The sequence below is a fragment of the Cyprinus carpio genome, chromosome A4 (genome assembly GCF_018340385.1).
Source record: "Cyprinus carpio isolate SPL01 chromosome A4, ASM1834038v1, whole genome shotgun sequence".
In the NCBI taxonomy this organism is placed as follows: domain Eukaryota; kingdom Metazoa; phylum Chordata; class Actinopteri; order Cypriniformes; family Cyprinidae; genus Cyprinus; species Cyprinus carpio.
The window spans coordinates 29,338,888-29,359,214 of NC_056575.1; the positions used below are offsets into that span (position 1 = coordinate 29,338,888).

The 20,327-nt window shown below is 40.3% G+C and overlaps 1 protein-coding gene across 1 annotated transcript in view; it reads left to right on the plus strand.

Moving 5' to 3' along the window:
- Positions 1–20,327, plus strand: part of LOC109098242 (NACHT, LRR and PYD domains-containing protein 3-like) — a 59,628-nt gene that overhangs the window by 4,942 nt on the left and 34,359 nt on the right. Inside the window, 7 exon segments of the mRNA XM_042746686.1 lie at positions 6,585–6,834; positions 11,042–11,197; positions 11,392–11,421; positions 18,023–18,279; positions 18,282–18,326; positions 18,328–19,814; positions 20,001–20,174. Coding sequence (XP_042602620.1) covers positions 6,588–6,834; positions 11,042–11,197; positions 11,392–11,421; positions 18,023–18,279; positions 18,282–18,326; positions 18,328–19,814; positions 20,001–20,174 — 2,396 coding nt within the window. The 5' untranslated portion in view covers positions 6,585–6,587.

The following is a 20,327-nucleotide window of genomic DNA, read 5'->3' on the forward strand; positions in this document are numbered from 1 at the left end:
TGTACAGCTGATCTTCACATCAGTGGACATCAAATCGCGGCTTAACATAATTGGGGAGGTCAGCGTGTTTAAGGAGGGAGACACTGACGTGACTGAAACCACAAGGAGGTAAACCGTTAAATCATTAACGCTGTACTTTGAAGGTGTGGGGTGATAAATGGATAAATGTTGCCAAGAGTTTGTCCTCCAGTCCTTCCGGAGTTGAAGCTGTTAAATGAACAGGAGGTTCAGGTGAGGGGTTCTCAGAGCAGATGTCACAGCTCAAAGCAGTGCCCCTTCTGCGTCTGGCACGTCCAAAAGTGGTCGGGTACCACTGACGCAGTCCTGCAGTTACAGCGAGAGACAATAAACGCTGTCAACGGTGTTGCAGATGAGCTACGGCAGATGAGAGAAGTGATGCAAGAAATTTTAAAAGATGCAGTTAAAACATGAACCTTGAGTTTTGTCTTTGAACGGCAATCCTACGGATTCTTGCACCGTCATCCTGTCGGCCAGGGGGGCTGTGGCTCGGGGAATTTGGGGTAGAGGGAGATAGAGGAATACCGTCTCACGTGCAAAAACACAACACGCCCCCTCAAACTTTTGCTGGATGGTATAAAAGTTGCCAACCCGAGGTCAGAGCAATCTGCCTGCAGCTCCACAACTGCAAGCGGGCACGAGAGTGGACCTCGTTATAATGAGTTTCCTCTGGCGCCTCGTTTTTAAAAAAGAGCCAGCGTCTCAGGGGGTAGCCACTGTCGGCCTCAGGTTTAAATGATATTAAAAACTACCTACTTTTATTGTTAAACTTGAAGCCAGCCATCCACTTTGCGCCTGCATTTGTCTGTTCCTTACATGAATATGTGTCAAGATAAAGGAATCATTGTGTTGAACCATTTCATATGATTTGGTGCACTATGCTTTCGATTAAACATAAGCAAAATCATTTTCAGATGGTGCCCTTATAGCAACATGAATTGAATTACATTGGGAAACCAGACTTTGTCGACTAACCATATTAAGTATACCTTTAAAAACGACAGACCATTAGGGCACTCAGGGACGGCTTGTGATATACCAGACCTATAGGGTGAGATGCTCAATAGAATTATTTCATATACAAAAAGGTCTTAGAGACAAATTAGTTTTTTTTATATTATTAAATTTACCTGTCTGCCAATGGAAACAGCCGGTGTCCACTGAGGACTTGTATTTGGGGATTGGAATGGTTCCGGCGTGTTGCCCTCTCTAATACTGGGACCCAATTCAGCACATAGATCCAAGGCACAGCTCTAGGGACTCTAAATCGGCTTATTAGCCAGTCATCATCATGGGCCAGGAAATCATCATGGTCCCTGAAAACTCGTTCTCTCCTTATTCTGCCATTGATCCAACAGTGTGCCATCATGAAGCATTCATACCCGGGTCACCGGAGAATTTATATGTTTCTAGCAAATACTGATCGTTAACACCTTGACAAAAATCACTTAGAAAATTTTAAGAAAAAAGTTATAGTGGCTTCTTGACACAGAATAGTTAGGAATTTGTCATGACTGTCTTGCAGACTTTGACGTTTTTGTGAATAGGCTATGTACATTAAGGAAAAAATACATGTGTCTTGCAGTTCTCTAATAAAAGGGTATTTCATGCTATTCTGTAGGCTATCACATGTATCGCGCCATGTCCCTACTGTGCTCCCGTTTGGACAATGTGACTGTAAGGCGTGATTATTTATTTTATTTTACTTTTAATACATTTTGAATTACGTTTTGATTTTACTAGATGTAGCCTAAAACAATCGGCACAAATAACTGTTGGATTTAATCTTCATGATAATGTGGATAAACGTATGAAATGGAGTGAAAATAAATGTCATTCATTCTTATAATCGTTCTTCTCACATTATTTTCTACAATCTCAACTCAGTTCACGACCTCACCATCGGTGTCCCTTTGGTCTCCAGAATGTGCGTACGCACGGCTCAAAAGTTTGCTTAAAGGTGCGCACATTCTCCCGCAGTTTGTTTTTTATAGATCACAAACCTTTGCGTGGGAACTGGCGTACGTACGTTTTGCCCAAGTACGCACGCTTTATAAATGAGGCCCCCAGGACGTTTATTTGAGGCCCCAGGACGTTTCCTCAGTGATGAAACGTAAAATCTGCTGTTTTGTGCGCATATGAGTTGGTTCCTAAAGCATATTGACAGAAGTTTTGTGGACATGTGAAAACAGTCAAACAAACTTACATAGAGTTTGTGACAGAAAAGAGTGCTTTTCGAACAAATTTTGTCTTTATAGCAGGGTTACATCCCTGGAGGAGTTACAGGAGTTAATATTGTTAGAAAAATTGTGTTCCAGCTAGTATCGTTGTGTATTTAAACGAACAAAAGGTTACCTCTTTTGCTAATGCTGGCGTTCTGGCAGATGAATTTGTGTTGAAGCATAAGAATTTCTTTTCATCAGGAGTGACTGTCAAAACTCAGGTGGGAAATGTGGAGAATTCGGTTAGAACGTCCTACCCGTTCGTTTAAAGGCGAAATGACTCATAAATCAAATGGGGGTGTTGATAAGCGAGTTTGTTTCTTTTGCATCAATCCAAATAATCTGATTGCGGATTGTAAAGCCTGGAAGCAGAAGAGTGGCACTTCTAAGACTAAAAATGTCGCTCTTTTTGAATCTGTACTCTCTAGTAGCCTTTTTGTTTAATGAATTGAGATGCTTCATACTGCACATTTGAAGTTTGACATTGTTAGTGGGCCAGTCAACTTAGCTGTGCACGAGCGTTGGCCTGTCAAATTATTTGTGCTCGAGCAGTTAACTGTGGGGTTTGTTTACGTGTTTCTTGGGTGTGATATTGGAGTTGGTTTATTAATCGTGGTGAATTCTGTGATCGTGGCTCCTAATCGGTGGTCCTATGTCGTACAGTGAGAGAGGTTCAAAGATGGCCGTTGTCACAGTCTTGCGACCAAAAATAGCCTACAATAATTTTCTGCCAGTGTCAGAAATTCAGCATGTTCATTGCACAGTGTGTTTGCAGTTACAACCCACGTTTACTGACCAACCAATAAAAATGCAACTTGAAATCAGCACGATATGGTGCTAAAACATAAAACTCAAGAAAACCTCAAGCTCTTATTCCTTCCTCTTTCGCCACTTCCACTTTTTTTCAGCACACATAAAAACTACAACTGTCAAAGTGTGATTCATTATGCCCTTTTTGTTTACCACTAGTGCATGCTAATGACTAGTGCACTACAAGTCAATCGATGTCATCATCGTACAGTCAACATGCATGTCGTACCCAAGTTTATTAGATCCATGTCACACAGTGTGACCAGCGAGGATCTTATAGGATTGCTAAAATTGTGTAGTGTGTAGAAGGCTTCAGGGGTGGTTTATTTTTGGGAGGAGGGCTTGCTTATGCGTAAGTGGAAACCACAGCAAGAAGAGCTAGGATGGCAGAAGGTGCAGCAGATAGTTTTGCCATCAGACGTGCTGCTGCATTCTGAATCATTTGAAGAGGTTTGATTGCTCATGATGGAAGTCCAGTCAGAAGAGCATTGCAGTAGTCAAACCTAGAAATGACAAGCACCTGGACAAGAAGATGTGCAGCATGCTCTGTTAGGAAGTGCCTGACCTTTTTTTGATGTTGTGCAATGCAAACTTGCAAGATTGAGCAGTTTTTGCAATATGGCCTTTGAAAGTCAGCTAGTCATCAAAGATAATACCAAGATTTCTGACTAAACTTGATAGGGTAATTGTTGATGAACCTAGCTGGTTGGTGAAATCATGCTGTAGAGTCGCAGAGGCAGGGAAGACAAGAAGCTAATTTTTTTCAGGTTGAGCTATAGGTGATGTTCTTTCATCCATGCCGAGATGTCCACCAGGCAGCCTGAGATCCGTGCAGCTACTATTGGATCGTCTGGTTGAAATGAAAGATAGAGCTGTGTCATCAATATAGCAAAGGTAGGAGAAAGCATGTGCCTGTATGATGGGTACCAGTGATGTAGTGTATATGGAGAAGAGGAGGGGTCCAAGAACTTATTCCTGAGGAACCCAAGTGTCCAGTTAATGTGCTTTGGATACCTCCCCTCCCCAGGCCACCCTGAAAGACCTACCTGTCAGGAAGTATTCAAACCAGCGAAGTGGGTTCCCTGTGATGCCCAGTGATGAGAGGAGGATCTGAGAATTCACAGTGTCAAAAGTGGCAGATTGATCCAACAGAATGAGAACTGATGATTTGGAATCAGCTTTCGCAATCTGTAACGCTTCAGTGACTGACAATAATGAAAGTGATGTGACGTGTAGCTAAGTATGGTGACCCATACTTGGAATTTGTGCTTTGCATTTAACCCATTCAAGTGCGCACACACAGCAGTGATTAGTGAACACACACACACAAAAAAAAAAAAAACCATGAACACACACGGAGCATTAGGCAGCCATTTTTGCTGTTTTGAATTCAGCATCTTATTTTTACTCGATTTGTTTTAGACTTCATCAGAATAATGTCAAAATATGGCCGATGTAAAACTATTGAGGGCATATTGATATCTAAAATATTGTTGCCATGGCAACGTGTCAAACTTGAATATCCTTTTCTGGTGATTTTGAGGCAGATAACATGCTTAGAATTTCATGAAACTCAACATACAAATCAGTATTAATGATAGATAGACTGGCAAAAGCTCATAAAGGGGCGTGGAAGAGGCACTCTATAGCACCACCTTATGACAAAACTTGGGGGTTAGTTTAAGCTACAGTCACTAAACTTGGTACATATTTTGATCTCATCAAGCCGGACAACTTTCTAATTCACAGTCATCAGCTACGACCAACAGGAAGTCTGATTTGAAGCGGCGCAGTGCAGAACGATCGGTGTATTGCATCAAAGTACCACGAGAGAAAGCATGCAGAGCTGTCTGCTCTCTATAGCTCTCATGGTACTTTGATGTCATACACTGATCTGTATGTCCAGCGCTGCTTCAATTTGAACATGTTGTTGATTCATCTGACCACACCCCTTCCACATTAATTTTCATTGTAATTCATTATTCTTTTGTTCTCCTGTGTGTATTTATACCCCTGGCTTTCAGTCTTTTGTTTGTTGGTTGTTGTCTTAGCTTGTCAAATAAAACTGTTTTGTGCTTTATCCCTGCCTTGTGTTTTCTGCCTTGTTTCTGGTTTATTGTTTTTTGGATTTTGGTCCTTTATTTCCTTTAATTATCTAGTTTTTTCGTCTTTGAGATTGAAAGACTGGGATAAAGGGGTGGATAGAAAAATCAAATTAATCCTAAGTGGTCAAATGAATCACAATGGCAACAAATGAGGGTAGCTATGGGAAAACAAGGCACCACAGGGAACAAGGCAAAACAGAACCTAAACAAGGGAAGTGCAAATTTGAGTCCGCTTGCTCCATGTGCTCCATCATCTGCATGATATTATGTGGTATGTGTGGAGCAGGTTCAGTTCAGTGCCAGGGCTCATACATTCATGCACCATGTTTTGCCTTTCATTGTGAGTGCACAGGCTGAGTGTCCATTCCCTCACCATGTGCTCGTGTCTTGCATTCTTATATTCTGTGTAGTATGCAGTTTGGTTGTATTTTGTGTGGATGTGCAGTCTATGGGAGCTCTCATTGTCCGGATAGCTTTTGTGTTTGTTTCTATGTGCCATGTGTTCTCCTGTCTATTGTCTAACCCCACCCCTCCTGTTTCTTTATTATTGATTAATTTACCCCACCTGTCCTCCCTCGTTACTCTCCTCGTTTGGAGTTCCCTTGCTGTGCTCTATCTAGGCTGTGTTCCACTTTACTTTTAGACACGCACGCGTAAACTTCCTTAAGCACTTCCCCTCGGGGTAATATCCGGTGCCATTTTGAAGTGCATTCCACTTTGTGAAGTGAACGAGGGAAGTTTATATGGAAAGACACTTGACCCCTCGATTTTGATAGAGGGAACGAGTTTATTTCATATGCGTACTTCAGGCCACTTCATAGACCACAATGCAATGCTTATGATGTCATCGCAGATCGCGTTTAATTCATCCCCACCCCAGACAACTCTATAATATATGAATGATTTTTCAAAACATTTATAACAGCCCAATCATATATATATATATATCTATAATATATGAATGATTTTTCAAAATATTTATAACAGCCCAATCATATATATATATATATACACATATAGAATGGCATCAAACGACTTCTTAATGGAAAAAAAAAAAAAAAAACTTCATAGCAGATTCCAAGTGATCAAGGGCTTAGGACATTCCAGTTCAGCCCATTGCAAAGGTTTACTCCAGTAGTGGGCACTCATGCAATGTATTCAGTGATGTGCATCCAAGTGAGGTGCAGGGAAGTTAGTGAGTGAAGGGCATAAAAAATGCACTATAACACAGCCCTAGTCATACCTTGCCTGCCTGAGTACTTTTCCCCCAGTGGGATACTTTTTGTTTGTTTTGTGTTATTATTTGATAAAATAAAAGCCCATCCCCCCATACATTTCAGTATAGGGCCATCACCATGTTTGTTGACCTGCTGTTTTAAGTGTTGTTCTGCTAGTATGGTAAAAGGATTTTTTTTTTCTTATCCTACAGAAGATGACATCAGAGCAGCTTCTGGAAACACTGGATGCTCTAGACAGAGAAAAACTGAAGAGGTTTAATTGGCACTTAAAGCAAGATGCTCATGCTTCAGCTGTAGATCTAGAGAATGCAGACACCGTTGTCACAGTGGATCTGATGATGGCATGTTGTGGACCAGAAAGAGCCATGAAGATCACACTGAATATCTTGAGAAAGATGAAACTGAACCATCTGGCTGAAGATTTAGAGAATAAACTTAAAGGTAACCACAGCTGCAAATATCAGCTACTGGATGAATTCAGCATGACACTAATTGCAATGCAAACCGTCAGTGTACAACCTCTAGATTAGTACATGCAGGATTTGAATTGTCATCCCAGAATGACTGTCAATACCATCAACAGGTTTAGTTTGTTTCAGAATAATTGAAAGTGAACACAAAAGCTTTTTAAAGATCCTATGGCTGTTACAGTGACCTGAAGTTCAAAATATTTTCAAACACATTTTATTGCTCACTTAACATTTAGGTGTAACTTCTGTTAATTGTATTAATAAACTGAACCAGCATTAGCACAACAAGACTCAAAGTCAGACTCATGAAGTTTATTATCAAACATGAGCTGAAGCAAAGATGCAAAACCTAGTAGCTTGCCCTACACTGCTACTATTATATATACACATATATTGTACGTAATATGTTGGAGCAAGAGAAGACAGATGGAGATGTGGATCTAGCTGCAGGGAATTTCATGAATGAAAACAAAACACAAAAGCACAATGGGCCTCATTCATGAAACACGAGCAGAACAATCTTTTGTGTAAACCATTCGTAAAGCCGTTGTGATGTAAATTTTGGGATTCATGAAAGTGTTTGTATTTTACAAATGTTAGTTGGTAAACAAAAAAATATATAATAGGCAAATGTAACAGTTTTATCAAATAAGTAATTACTTTTGTTAATGATGTACCAATTAGTCTCTTAATTATTACAGAAATGGTTTTCTATAAAATGACCAGAATGAGGCATAACAATAAACATTTCCTATGGGTGATATAGCACTATTGCTAGATTTGGCAGACAGAGTGCTGCACAAAATACATATTTTTAGAGACCGTGCAGACTTACTAACAGATAATGATAATAATAATAATAATAATAATAATAATAATAATAATAATTCCTTACATTTAAATTCCTTACTTTACATAGAAGAGGTGTATCTCCTCAACCACCACCAGTGTGCAGCATCCACCTGGATGAAACCGCATTAACAGCATCTGTAATGTCACTGTCTCTCAGCTCTCAACTGTGGCTCCCAGTTAGCTGTAGCACGCGCAGCGGCCACACCCCAGGCAACAGCTTCGACAGGCTGGCCAAACCAGGTTGAGGGTAGCCAATGGGTCATAGACCTTTGGCGAGATAGGGACTTGTCTGTCCCGAGCATGTGAAGACAGACTCCGGCAGATTGAGCAGATGAGGCCTATCAAAATAGGATCAACGGTCATGAGGGAGGTTTCTGCAAGCGTCACGGTATGCTAAGAGCACGGCAAGACACAAAAGACGCCCCGGTCAACCACTGCACCCACTAGAGCAAGATGTATTCTGGGAAGAGAGAATGAGGCTAACTATGCGCACCTCTCCCTCACTTTAATGCAATCCATGTGCAAGTCTTGTCATATTGACATCCCCCAACTCCTGTAAACCTTAAAGTCCTGTGGCAATAGGCGAACGAAGAAGCAGCAGGTGTGGATTCACTGGAAGCTGTAGCCGCGGACCTGCACACAGGTGGCTCAGGTCTAATGGCTGTCTTCTTGCTGACCAAAGCACTAGCTGGATTTGGCATCTACCTGAGTGACTGAGCAGCTCTCTTTAGGACCGCACTGCTCACCTCCGTAGTATAGAGGAAGGGGCTAGAAAAGGTGCCCTAAACATTGTTTGCTTCACAGAACCCTGGCCACCATACCGTGGCTGGAGGGGATCCCATCTCATGCAGTCGAACAACAAAACTTCAAACAAAACGCTAGGTGACACCACTCACTATTGGCACATGGAACGTACACACGCTACAACACAACCCCTCAGAAAGAAGAACAGCCCTGGTTGCAAGAGAGCTTGCAAGATTTAACATCGATATTGCGGCCCTGTGTGAAACTTGCCTAGCCAACGAAGGTCATCTCACAGAAACAGGAGGGAGTTTCACATTCTTCTTGTGTGGACGCAGCACTGACGAACATCGTGAATCTGGAGTTGGCTTTGCAGTTAAGATTTATCTTTCCGCAAACTTGCCAGTTTTCCTAAGGGCGTGAACGATCGACTCATGACACTGCATCTCCCACTACCGAGTGGAAAGCTAGCCACACTGATCAGCGCCTACGCACCAACACTGACGAATTCAGATGAAGTAAAGGACAAGTTTTATGAAGATCTCGATGTCCTACTCTCATCCGTGAAGCGCACCGACAGGCTGATTCTACTTGCCAACTTCAACGCGAGAGTAGGGTCCGATCACTCTGCCTGGGATGGTGTCGTTGGAAAAAATGGAATCGGCAATGGCCTACTTCTACTGAAGACATGTGTCATGATCTGACCATCACCAATACCATCTTCCGACTGTCCACTCGCAAAAAGACGTCCTGGATGCACCCAAGCTCCAAGCACTGGTATCTTATTGATTATTGATCTTATTGATCTTATTGTCATTGTGTGGAGGAAAGACAGTCAGAGGATGTAAGGGTGACCAAGGCCATGCAGAATGCTAACTGTTGGACTGACCACAGACTCATCATCTCCAAATTAAGCCTTTACATCAAGCCAAAGAGATGTCCGCAGGGAAACAAAGCTGTGATTAAAAAGATCAGCAAACTGAGGAATCCCAACACAGCAGTTTCACTAATAGAAGATCTTGACAACCAACTGCAATTAGAGGGAACTACTGAGAAGGTCTGGGAACGCTTCCAGGATATTGTGAATTATTCTGCATTAAAGGTTCTTGGACCTTCACACAGGAAACAGCAGGACTGGATTGACGAAAAGAATGAAGAGATCAAGGCCCTATTTGCTAAAAAGTACCGCCTTCACCGTGCTCATCAGAACGATCCATCATCAACAGTCAAGAAAAATGGCTTCAATAACACTAGCAGGACCGTACAGAGAAAGCTTTGCAAGATGCAGGACTCCTGGTTGAGTGCCAAAGACTCTGATTCTACAGCGTTGGGCTGAGCACTTCCAATCCATACTGAACCACCCAACTTTCATCAATAATGAGGTGATTGACAGAATGCCCCAGGTGGATATCATCTACAGCCTGAATGTCCCACCATCAGAGACTGAAACCTTACAGGCCATCAGCCAGATGTCCAGTGGCAAGGCCCCAGGATCTGACATGATCCCATCGAAAGTCTATAAGGCTGGTGGTTCAGTTCTTGTCGACAAAGTCACTCAGCTGTTCCAGTCCTTCTGGAATCAAGGATCCATTCCTCAGGAACTGAAAGACATGTCCATTGTACACCTTTATAAGAGGAAAGGAAATCGACAAGTCTACGATAATCATAGAAGTATATCACTGCTTTCCATCGCAGGCAAGATCCTTGTGCGAGTGTTGCTGAATCGCCTGACTGACAACCTGGAACAGGGTCTACTACCCGAGACACAGTGCGGCTTCCGTAAAGAGCATGGCACGGTGGATATGATCTTCACAGCCCGACAGCTCCAGAAGTGTCAAGAGCAGAATCGTGAACTGTGCACCATCTTCGTGGATCTCACCAAGGCTTTTGACAATGTCAGTCGCGAAGGTTTGTGGGGCATTATGTACAACCCATAGATGTCTAGGTCCTCTTAGAAAATAATGGATGCACATCATCAATGTGCTGCCAAGATTCATCTTTTTTTAAGATTTGATAATCCACTATGTATGCTTGAAAATAAAATGTTGAGTTTTGAATGCATTTCGGAAAATAAGACTTTAATTTCTACATCTTCGCTTTTAAGAGGACATGTCGAAATCCTTACTTTCGTTTCATAATATGATGCCCATATATAATTTCAGTCGGAATTCATGGACGGAATTGTGGTACTTGTGAATGAGTGTGCATGCTTGCCCAATTTACGAATGATGGGAATTCATTTACATACACGTTTAACTATCAAATCAGATGTTTACGAAGTTTTTGTAAATCGGGAGGAGACTTCTCGGTAATGTTTGTTTTACATGCAAATTACTCTGAATGTACTCTTATATTTACACAAGTTTCATGAACGAGGCCTAATGAAAGTAAAAAAAATAAAATGGAACATGGGAAAACAACGGAGCAGAAACATGACACAAAGTAACAAGGGAAACAGGGGCTGTTTAAACGGTGCTAACAGGCTTAACAAGATAAGACACAGCTGAGGAGACTAAACAAGGGGGAACCAATGAACAAGTTGTAATGCATGTATATTTAATAAAAACAATAAATCTCTCTTTCAGTTCACAATTCCTTAGTCCAGATGAGGAGCAGTGCTCAGGCTGGTGTCAGTGTTGATGTGAGTGCTGAAACAGGTGCAAGTGTAAATGTTCCTGTATTGACTGGAAACACCATCACAGGACCAGTAACCATTTATGGCTCACATGCTGCTGGAAATGGTACATTTTCATCTCTATGACAAGACACTATTAATACTTTCTGTAGAAACTAATAATTTTGCAACCTTGTATTGGTTATTTAGTACCATTTTAATGCTATGAAATAATATCTCACTAAATATTTATCTGTTTAATTTTGTATATTTATTGCATTCTCTATGCATCTTTTCTCACAAATCAACACACATGCTCAGAGACGGCACAGAAACACGCAGAAAAACAAGGTGAGTCAACAACAGATACAACAGTGTTCCCTTTCAGTCAGTCACATTCAATGTTACATCTTTAACTGATGTTATTGGGTCTCACTTGGGAGCCCAATCACCTCGGAGTAGTACAACAAATGGCCAATTTATATTAGTGAGTGGAATTTTACATGCCAAGCCACTCCCCATATGTGCAGATATATAAGATAGTAGCGTGCATCAGCTCAGATTTTGCTTCAGAGCTAAATGCTTTTATAAGTGGCTAATTGCCTCTAGGCTAAAAAACTCAGACTCCGAGAGTTGCACCACACTCTCTGCCTCTACTTTGGGATGCTACACTTTTTGTGTTGGGCTCCCACACTCCCCCTTTCTGCCCCACCACAGGTACGTCAGCTATCATCCCTTTGGTGCCGTTTGTGCAGAGATGATTCGTATCGGTGTTAGGATGTACCGGCAGCTAGGTGTAAATAAGACAGCAGGGAACAAATTGCACAGTTCAGAGTGGTTTTAATCCCCAGGGTGCAAACATATAGTTCTCTAGAGTGTGCAACGTAGCAATAGTCAAAAACAGAACATAACAAAAAAAAACTTATGGAAATAAATCAAAGTTATTTACAATATACAATCAAATGTAAGTTTGGCTATGCCAATGTCCAGGCCCAAAAATACAAGCATAATTCAATCTCTCCATACAACCCTTTTCTCTCCTTCTCTCCCCTAAAATGGCTGCCTTTTAAAGCTTTGGCTCCTCCTATATTTGGACCATACCATGTTAGGGGGAAAATTCTATAATTTACAATCAGGTGATAAGATAAAACCATAATAACTTCATTATAGTTTTAAATGCTCAAAAACAATAAAGATATGACTTATAAGGAAACACTTACATACATGGTTTTCTCCCTCCCCTATGAGGTCAGAACCAGATGGAGAAATCTGCCATGAGCAAATGTTAGCTTAAATATGGCTACTTCCCATGTGGACAGGTTTGCCAAAGTGAGAGGTGTACCAGAAGGTATGTCTAGATGTTTGAAATGTATTGAAGTTAACTTGATAATTAAATTAAATGAAATAAACACTTATTATGTATGCTTGGGAGGTCATCAGAAGGAAAAGGCTGTCTCCAAACAGAAGTTGGCCCACTGTCTAGTGCATCGGTTCTCAATTCCAGTCCTCGCACCCCACTGCTCTGCACATTATGTACGTTTCTCTTATTGCTTCAGATATTTGTTCTATTTGAACATAAGTGCCCTGCGAAGTGGACATCACAGGTTATTCCGCAATGATTCCAGTTCGAAGCGAACGTATATGTTCCATTCAAAGTGCATTGAAGTGTGCGAGACATTAATTTAAATTGTATTGATTTACAGAGGTATATGATGTCACACTTGTCCATGTGTGCAGACGGACGTTGTGCAACGCAAATCTGTGAATGAATGTTCCGAAGTGAAGTAAACACTGTGTAGAGACCATGTCAATCAGAACACAGTTCATGCACTGCTTACTTCTAACAAGCTGATTATCTGAATCAGGTGTGTTAACAAAAAGAGACATAAATGTGCAGAGCAGTGGGGTGCGAGGACTGGAATTGAGAACCGCTGGTCTAGTGGATGCCATTATCTTGGCAACCATACACAATGTGAGCCATGTCCCTTGGGTGTGAAGGCTCATTCCATTTGGAGTGTCACTAACTGCCGGCCATTGGCGCACTCTGGCAGATCTGTAGAGTTGTGGGCTGGGCGACACCTAAAACCTTTGTGAGATTTTACAATCTCCGGGTTAAGCCTGTTTTGTCCTGGGTACAAACAGGTAATTGGTGGAAGGGCTGGAACGGAAGGCTTGATGTGACGAGGCTCTGGAAAGGTGGCCATGGCTATATCCAGTGATGCAAACTACTCGATTTTACCAGTGATGCAAACTACTCGATTTTACCCCTCAATTTTATTTATGAATAAATAAAATGCATACTTTTCAATGAAAGAACACTTCGAGAGTGTAGGTTACTTCTGGTGTTTGGATTTGTACGTCAATATTATGAACTCCAAGTTTAAGAATAGCCTACAGTGGGTTTTTTTTTTTTTTTTTCTTTTTTTTTTTTTTTTTTTTTTTTATATTTATATTTATTAGAATTATGTAATTGATATTCATTTTGGTTGAGTTAGTGTTTTCCCGCCTTGCTAAATGTTGGTGTTTTTTTTAATGAGTTGTATTCGCTCAAACTGATTTTATAAAATCCAAACGTGGACGGTGAAGCTGGGTCAGTAGCACTCACTGTGAAGCGGGAGCAGCTGGCAGAGGATTCTGCTTGGTCTTAAAGCCTGCCTCAATGCCTACATTCACAAATAACAATGATTTGAAAGTCTGAACTACCAAGGATGCGTACTTTGTTGTATTGAGAAACGCGTGCAGACCTATGTCACCAGACTATTTGCCTAATCTTCACGGTACTTTAGACCACGGTGGAAATGCAGAAAGCAACAGGTCTGGGGGGAAAATAGTTCCTGGGGAAAAAAGTTCCTGGTAAAATTTGTTCCAGGTAATTTTGGTGGAAACGCGGTATAATATGTTTTTGTTAATATGTTCTCCTCTGAGAGAGAGACAAAGAAACTGCCGAAACAGACGCGCATCTGCCAAATAGACAAAATCATTTGTTCTTAATGTATTTGTTGCTTTTTAGCTACTGTTTTCAGTTTTAATTGTCCGCGGCAAAGCTGCAGTCGTTTTGGCAATACAAATGGAAAAATATATTGCAGTAATAAGAAACTGCCCCGAGACATCATGTAGGCCTAATTATTTTTAGTTTCATTACTGGGAAATTCGTTACTGATGTGACATTCACAGTCAAAACCTGGGGCCGGATTCACGAAAATCTTCTCAGAATTTATGCAAACGTGTATAAAATGCTTTAAAAACTTTATCAGATATCTACAGGGTATTTAATAGGTCTGCCCCCCACATAAGATTTTTCTAATTACTAGTAGTCGTTCATTTAAGTAATTATTCAACTAATCGCATGTTTATATTAAATTAACATCTAATCCATAATGAGCCTTAATATATTCCGTGCTCAAGCACATGCATTAAGTTTGCCACAAAGAACAGGCAGAAGTAGCCTAATAATTGTGAAAAAGGAGACATTATTATTATTTATTAATAAACCAATGTTTTCTTGTCTAAACATTCATCTGTGAATATTCAATATTTTAACTACAGTGTTTTTCTTTCATTTTTCACTCGCGGCGGCAAAAAGCTACTTTTGGTTGGCCACCTACTGTACAGAAAACTTCCTATTTGTTAAATATGACCGAAACCGGTTTAGAACGATTCCCTGAATGCCTACCTAACTTTCCAATCTAGAAATTAAAATTTTATGATCAACCATATCAAATTCTGAACTGAGATCTAAAGGGACCAAAGCAACAGCATTCCCATTATCAGTAGACAGCATAATTATATCGTTTGTAACTTTCAATAATGCAGATTCAGTACTATGTCATTTTCTATAACCTGACTGAAAAGTTTCGTATACTGAGTTTGAACTCAAAAAAGACTGTAGTTGAGTGAGTACCACCTTTTCTAAAACTTTTGAAATAAATGGGAGATTGGAAATCGGTCTAAAATTACTTAGCACAGAAACATAAAGATTGGGTTTCTTCTAAAAAGGAGTGATGGAAGCATGTTTTAGACAGTCAGGGACCATACCAGTACTCAGATATTGATAAAAAACAGAAGATCAGGCTCTACGATATCTACAATTTACTCTCAAATATGTGAAGGAATAAAATCATAATGACAGGAGGTGGATTTTAAATGTGCAATAATATCTTTAAAGGTTTGTAAGGAAATTTGATCAAACACACTCTAGGTGACTGAGCAACTGGTTATTTCAGAAAAGGCATGTGACGTCTGCAGAGATTGAGGTGTTGACAATTTTGTTTTATCAACAAAGAAAGACAGAAAGTTTTCAAATAGAGAATCAGACACATCAGAGAAAACATTTACAGCAGGGTTTAAAACAGAATCTATAGTTGAAAAGATGATCCTGGGACTCTGACAATTTTTTGTGACAATATCAGTAAGGAATTTGGATTTAGCTAACTACGACACTTGCAGTCTGTCCTTACGAAATTTGCGCTCAGCCCTTCTACATACTCGTCTGAGTGAACGAATAGAGTCATTAAACCAGGGCGCAGATTTTTCTTTAGAACGCTTAAATTTTAAAGGAGCAATGTTGTTAACAATGTTCAAACAAGAGTTACTAAAATGATTGAAATACTTAGCAGCATTATATTCTGAAGTCCGAAACTCGTCCAAAGATGATGCAACAGCTGTGTATGCAGCCACAAAATCCTCACAGGCTGTCGGAGAAAAATAACGAGATGATCGGGCCAGGACAGGAACTTTCACTAGATGTGCGAGGAAAAGTAGTACCGAATATCACAGATGATCAGAAAAGCCAGTGTCATTAATTTCCAAGTTCGTGATAGAAAGACCATGTGAGAAAATCAGATCCAAGGTCCAAGGTTATTATGCGTCGGACCTTGCACCCATTGAGAGAAACTGAAAGAGTCCACAAGATTGCAAGTCCTTGGATAACGGTTTACCAAGGCAACAAACATGAATGTTAAAATCACCCAATAATAAAATCTTTTCATACTTTGTTGCAACATTCCCAATGAACTCTGCAAATTAATTCAAAAAAGTATTGTTAGGCTGTGGAGGTCGATAGACAACTACGCACAGTACTGGATTTTCCAAGTTTATTAAGAGTAATAGAACCTTACAGGGATCTGTAGGAATAGCGTGACAATGAAAGCTATTTTTGAAAAACAGCTGCCAGTCCTTCCCTGCGTTTAGATGATCGTTGAAAGCTAAAAAATTAACAGTTTTGTGGAACAAGTTCAGAGAAGGGACTAAAATCCCCCACTTTGCTCGAGGTTTCTATCATGATAATGAAATCCAGTTACCTTGAGGTAAAAAAAGTCATGTGAAACAAAGGTCGTTTACCACAGACCACACGTTGAGTAAGGCCATCCTGAGCAGCGGTGGATCACTCACTGTTTGATGTCCTCTGTTTAGCTGGCGCAAAAGCTGTGGATGCACTCCACTCCGACGAAACTGGGAAAGAGAGCACAGCATAGGCACATCAAAAGAGCTAGGGACAATAGGCCGAATCCAACAGCGGTGGTAGCGGCAATCGGAAATATCCAATCCGGCTTTTAGTCTGCTAGCAACACCACCTCGTTTGCCACGTCTCCTGCGGCGTTTCTTTTGTAGAAAAACAATGGGCTGCCAGCACAGGTGAACAGGGATACTCATATAAATTCAGTTAAATCATCAAACATTTGTATGACTTGTCAGTGACTTGCTCGACCCAAGCTATGACTTGACTTGAATTGCTTGACATAAGCAGTGACTTGACTTGATTTGAGTCTCACAGAAATTGACTTGGACTTGCTTGAGACTTGAAGGTTAAGACTTGAGACTTACTTGTGACTTGCACATGTGTGACTTGCTCTCACCTCTGTTGTGTGGTCTCCTGTTTGTTAAGGTAGGAACCATCACAGTGGACTCTCCATATGTAGTACTGTCTCTTGGTCAGCTCATATGTGTATTTCCACTTGTCACCTCTTCTTGGGTAGAATGTGGCTCTACATTTTCCCAAGGATGAACTGTCGTTTTCATACTAAGTTTTGCTGTCTTTCTTTAGACAAGGGCTTACTTTGGGCTTTGGGAGTGTTATGGTTTGCAGCTGCATCTGTCTAGGCACGCTTCTTCTTGCCAGCACCTGCATCGCTAAATTTCATAACACAGTTCATTGGTTGTGGCTTTTTCCATAGGGACCCCATAATGTCAGTTATTAACGCAATGTCTAACGTGACTGACTGAAAGGGAAGGTCTCAGTTACATATGGAATCCTCAAGGAGGGAATGGGTACGTTACATCCCTCTTGCCACAACCTTGAACTACAGCTGAATGTCCCAGATGCATTCTCGGGTCTTCAGCACAAATCTGAATGAATTGATGCACGCAACCATCTTATATACCCGTGTGTATGGAGAGTGGCTTTGCATGCAATTTCCACTCGCCAATATTCTTTGGCTGTTTCTTGTATAACTCAGAGGTGACTGGGCTCCCATAATTCATAACCATTAGTTAGTTATCGACATAACGTCTCCATTCCCTCTGTCAGGGAATGAGGGTTACATACGTAATCAAGGCTTTTTACAGCCATACATTTTACAAATATATAGTAATGCCTGAAATACAACTACACACTACTCCAATTTCCCATGGTAAGAAAATCTTAATAAAGAAAACATTAAAACACCCAAAACAACAGAATTAACCCTACAGGTGTTAAACTAAATGGATGATAGCCGCAGAGAGTTTATTAATTAATATCTCATGTGATTCTACACAATAATTATAAGATACCTGATAATGAACACCCCCAAAATAAAATAACGTGAAGGCAGCGTTTATATATATATATATATATATATATATATATATATATATATATATATATATATATATATATATATATATAAAAAGTGCTATTTATTCAATCCTATTTATGATTTTTGTCTTTTTATTGATTTTTTTTTTATTACAGAATTTTTAAGGCTTAAAAAATTCTTGGAAACTCACAAAACCAACATGAAGAAGAAAGCAGAACATATTTTTGAGAACATAAAAGAAAATAGGGGACGTCTCAATGATGTTTTTACAGAACTGTTCATCACAGAGGGAGATTTTGAAGACGTGAATCAGGAACATGAGATTCTGAAGATTGATGTTGCATTCAAGAACAAAACAACACAGGGCAAACCAATCAAATGCAATGATATGTTCAGCTTATTGCGGGGGAAAACAGTGACAAAAACATTGTGCTGACCAAGGGCATCGCTGGCATTGGAAAAAACTGTTTCTGTGCAAAAATTCATCCTAGACTGGGCAGAAGGAAAGGCCAATCAGAATATAGACTGTGTGTTCCTTCTTCCATTTCGAGAGATAAACATGTTGAAAGACAGAGAGGTCAATCTTCATGAGTTTCTGCAGGTATTTTATCCCGAACTGAAGGAACTGGGAAAATCTATTAAATTAAAGTTAAACAGCAAATGTAATCTATTTATATTTGATGGACTTGATGAGAGTCAACATTTTTTTAACTTTAAAAGTGGAATTCTGCTGAGTTTTGAAGAAAAATCATCTGTAGGTGTGCTGTTTACAAGTCTGCTAAAAGGGAAACTGCTTCCATCAGCTCTTGTGTGGGTGACCTCACGACCAGCAGCAGCCAATCAAATCCCTCCTCAGTATGTAGGTTTGTTCACAGAGGTGCGAGGATTCACTGATGAACAGAAGGAGGAGTACTTCAGAAAGAGAATCACAGATGAAACTCAAGCCTCCAGAATCATCTCACACATTAAGTCGTCTCATTGTCTGTACATCATGTGCCATATTCCTGTGTTCTGCTGGATCACAGCCACAGTACTGCAGAATTTTCTCATCAAGAACAGTGCAGAGAACATCAGCACGACACTCACTGAAATGTACATTCACTTCCTGCTGGTACAGATGAACATGAAGAACCAGAAGTATGATGAACAAGAAGAAAGACAACGTACTAAGCTCTTACATTCAAATAGAGAAATAATTTGGAGGTTAGCCAAGCTAGCGTTTGAACAGCTGAAAAAGGAAAACATTGTGTTCTATGAGGAAGATCTAGAAGAATGTGGTATTGATGTGAGTAAAGATACTGAGTTCACAGGAATGATCACTGAGATCTTAAAGATGGAAGATGGACTTCATGAGATGAAGGTCTTCTGCTTTGTGCACCTGAGTGTTCAAGAATTCCTCGCTGCAGTGCATGTGTTCCTCTGCTACCTGAACAAGAACATGCAGGAGCTCCAGTTTTTCTTTGATAAGCCCAAGGAAAATATCACATTGCAGGAGCTACTGCAGAAGGCTGTTGATAAAGCAATGCAGAGTGAGAGAGGACATCTGGACCTGTTCCTGCGGTTTCTGATGGGAATTTCACTGGAATCTAGTCAAAACTTGCTCCAAGGTCTGATCACACACACTGAAGACACCACAGAGAGCATCACAAAAACAGCTGAATACATTAAACGAGTACAAGATGGGTACTTCATCTCAGATGAAGCTTCTGTCAACCTATTTTACTGCTTACTTGAGATCAAGGACCATTCTTTGTATGAGGAAATCCAGAGATACCTCGGTTCAGATGCACATCCAGGAAGAGAACTCTCATCTTCAATGTGCACAATACTGATCTACATACTGCTGATGTCAGATAAGATGCTGGATGAGTTCAACCCAAAGAGGTTCACATCATCTTCAAACTACACAAGACTTGTTCCAGCTGTGAGATGCTGCAGAAAAGCCCTGTGAGTAATTTCACTCACTGCTGTTTGGTCATACGTTTTATTCTACATCATTCTACATCACTAAACAATTGAATGTCAAAATACTATGAGAAATATCTTGCTGTCCTAAGGTAAAATGTGTAGAAACACTGAACATTGAAAAAAAATGTGACTAATATTCTATAAACTAATATTCTGTTTTGGCAGATTCAATGGCTGTGATCTCTCTGATCAGCACTGTGAAAGTTTGTGTTCAGCTCTACAATCATCAAACTCTTATCTGAGAGAGCTGGACCTGAGTAACAATCACCTAAAGGATTCAGGAGTAACACTACTTTCTGCCGGACTGAAGAGTTCACACTGTCAACTTAACATACTGAGGTTTGGCTTTACTCATTCTCTGTGTTCAATGTGTTAACGTGAATGAATAGGTGACTCTGCTAGTCAATATTTTCCCCTGTTTATATTGTAGTATGAAAGGATCAGTTTTTTTTTTTTTTTTTTTTTTTACAATGACACTTGGCAGACAGTGTC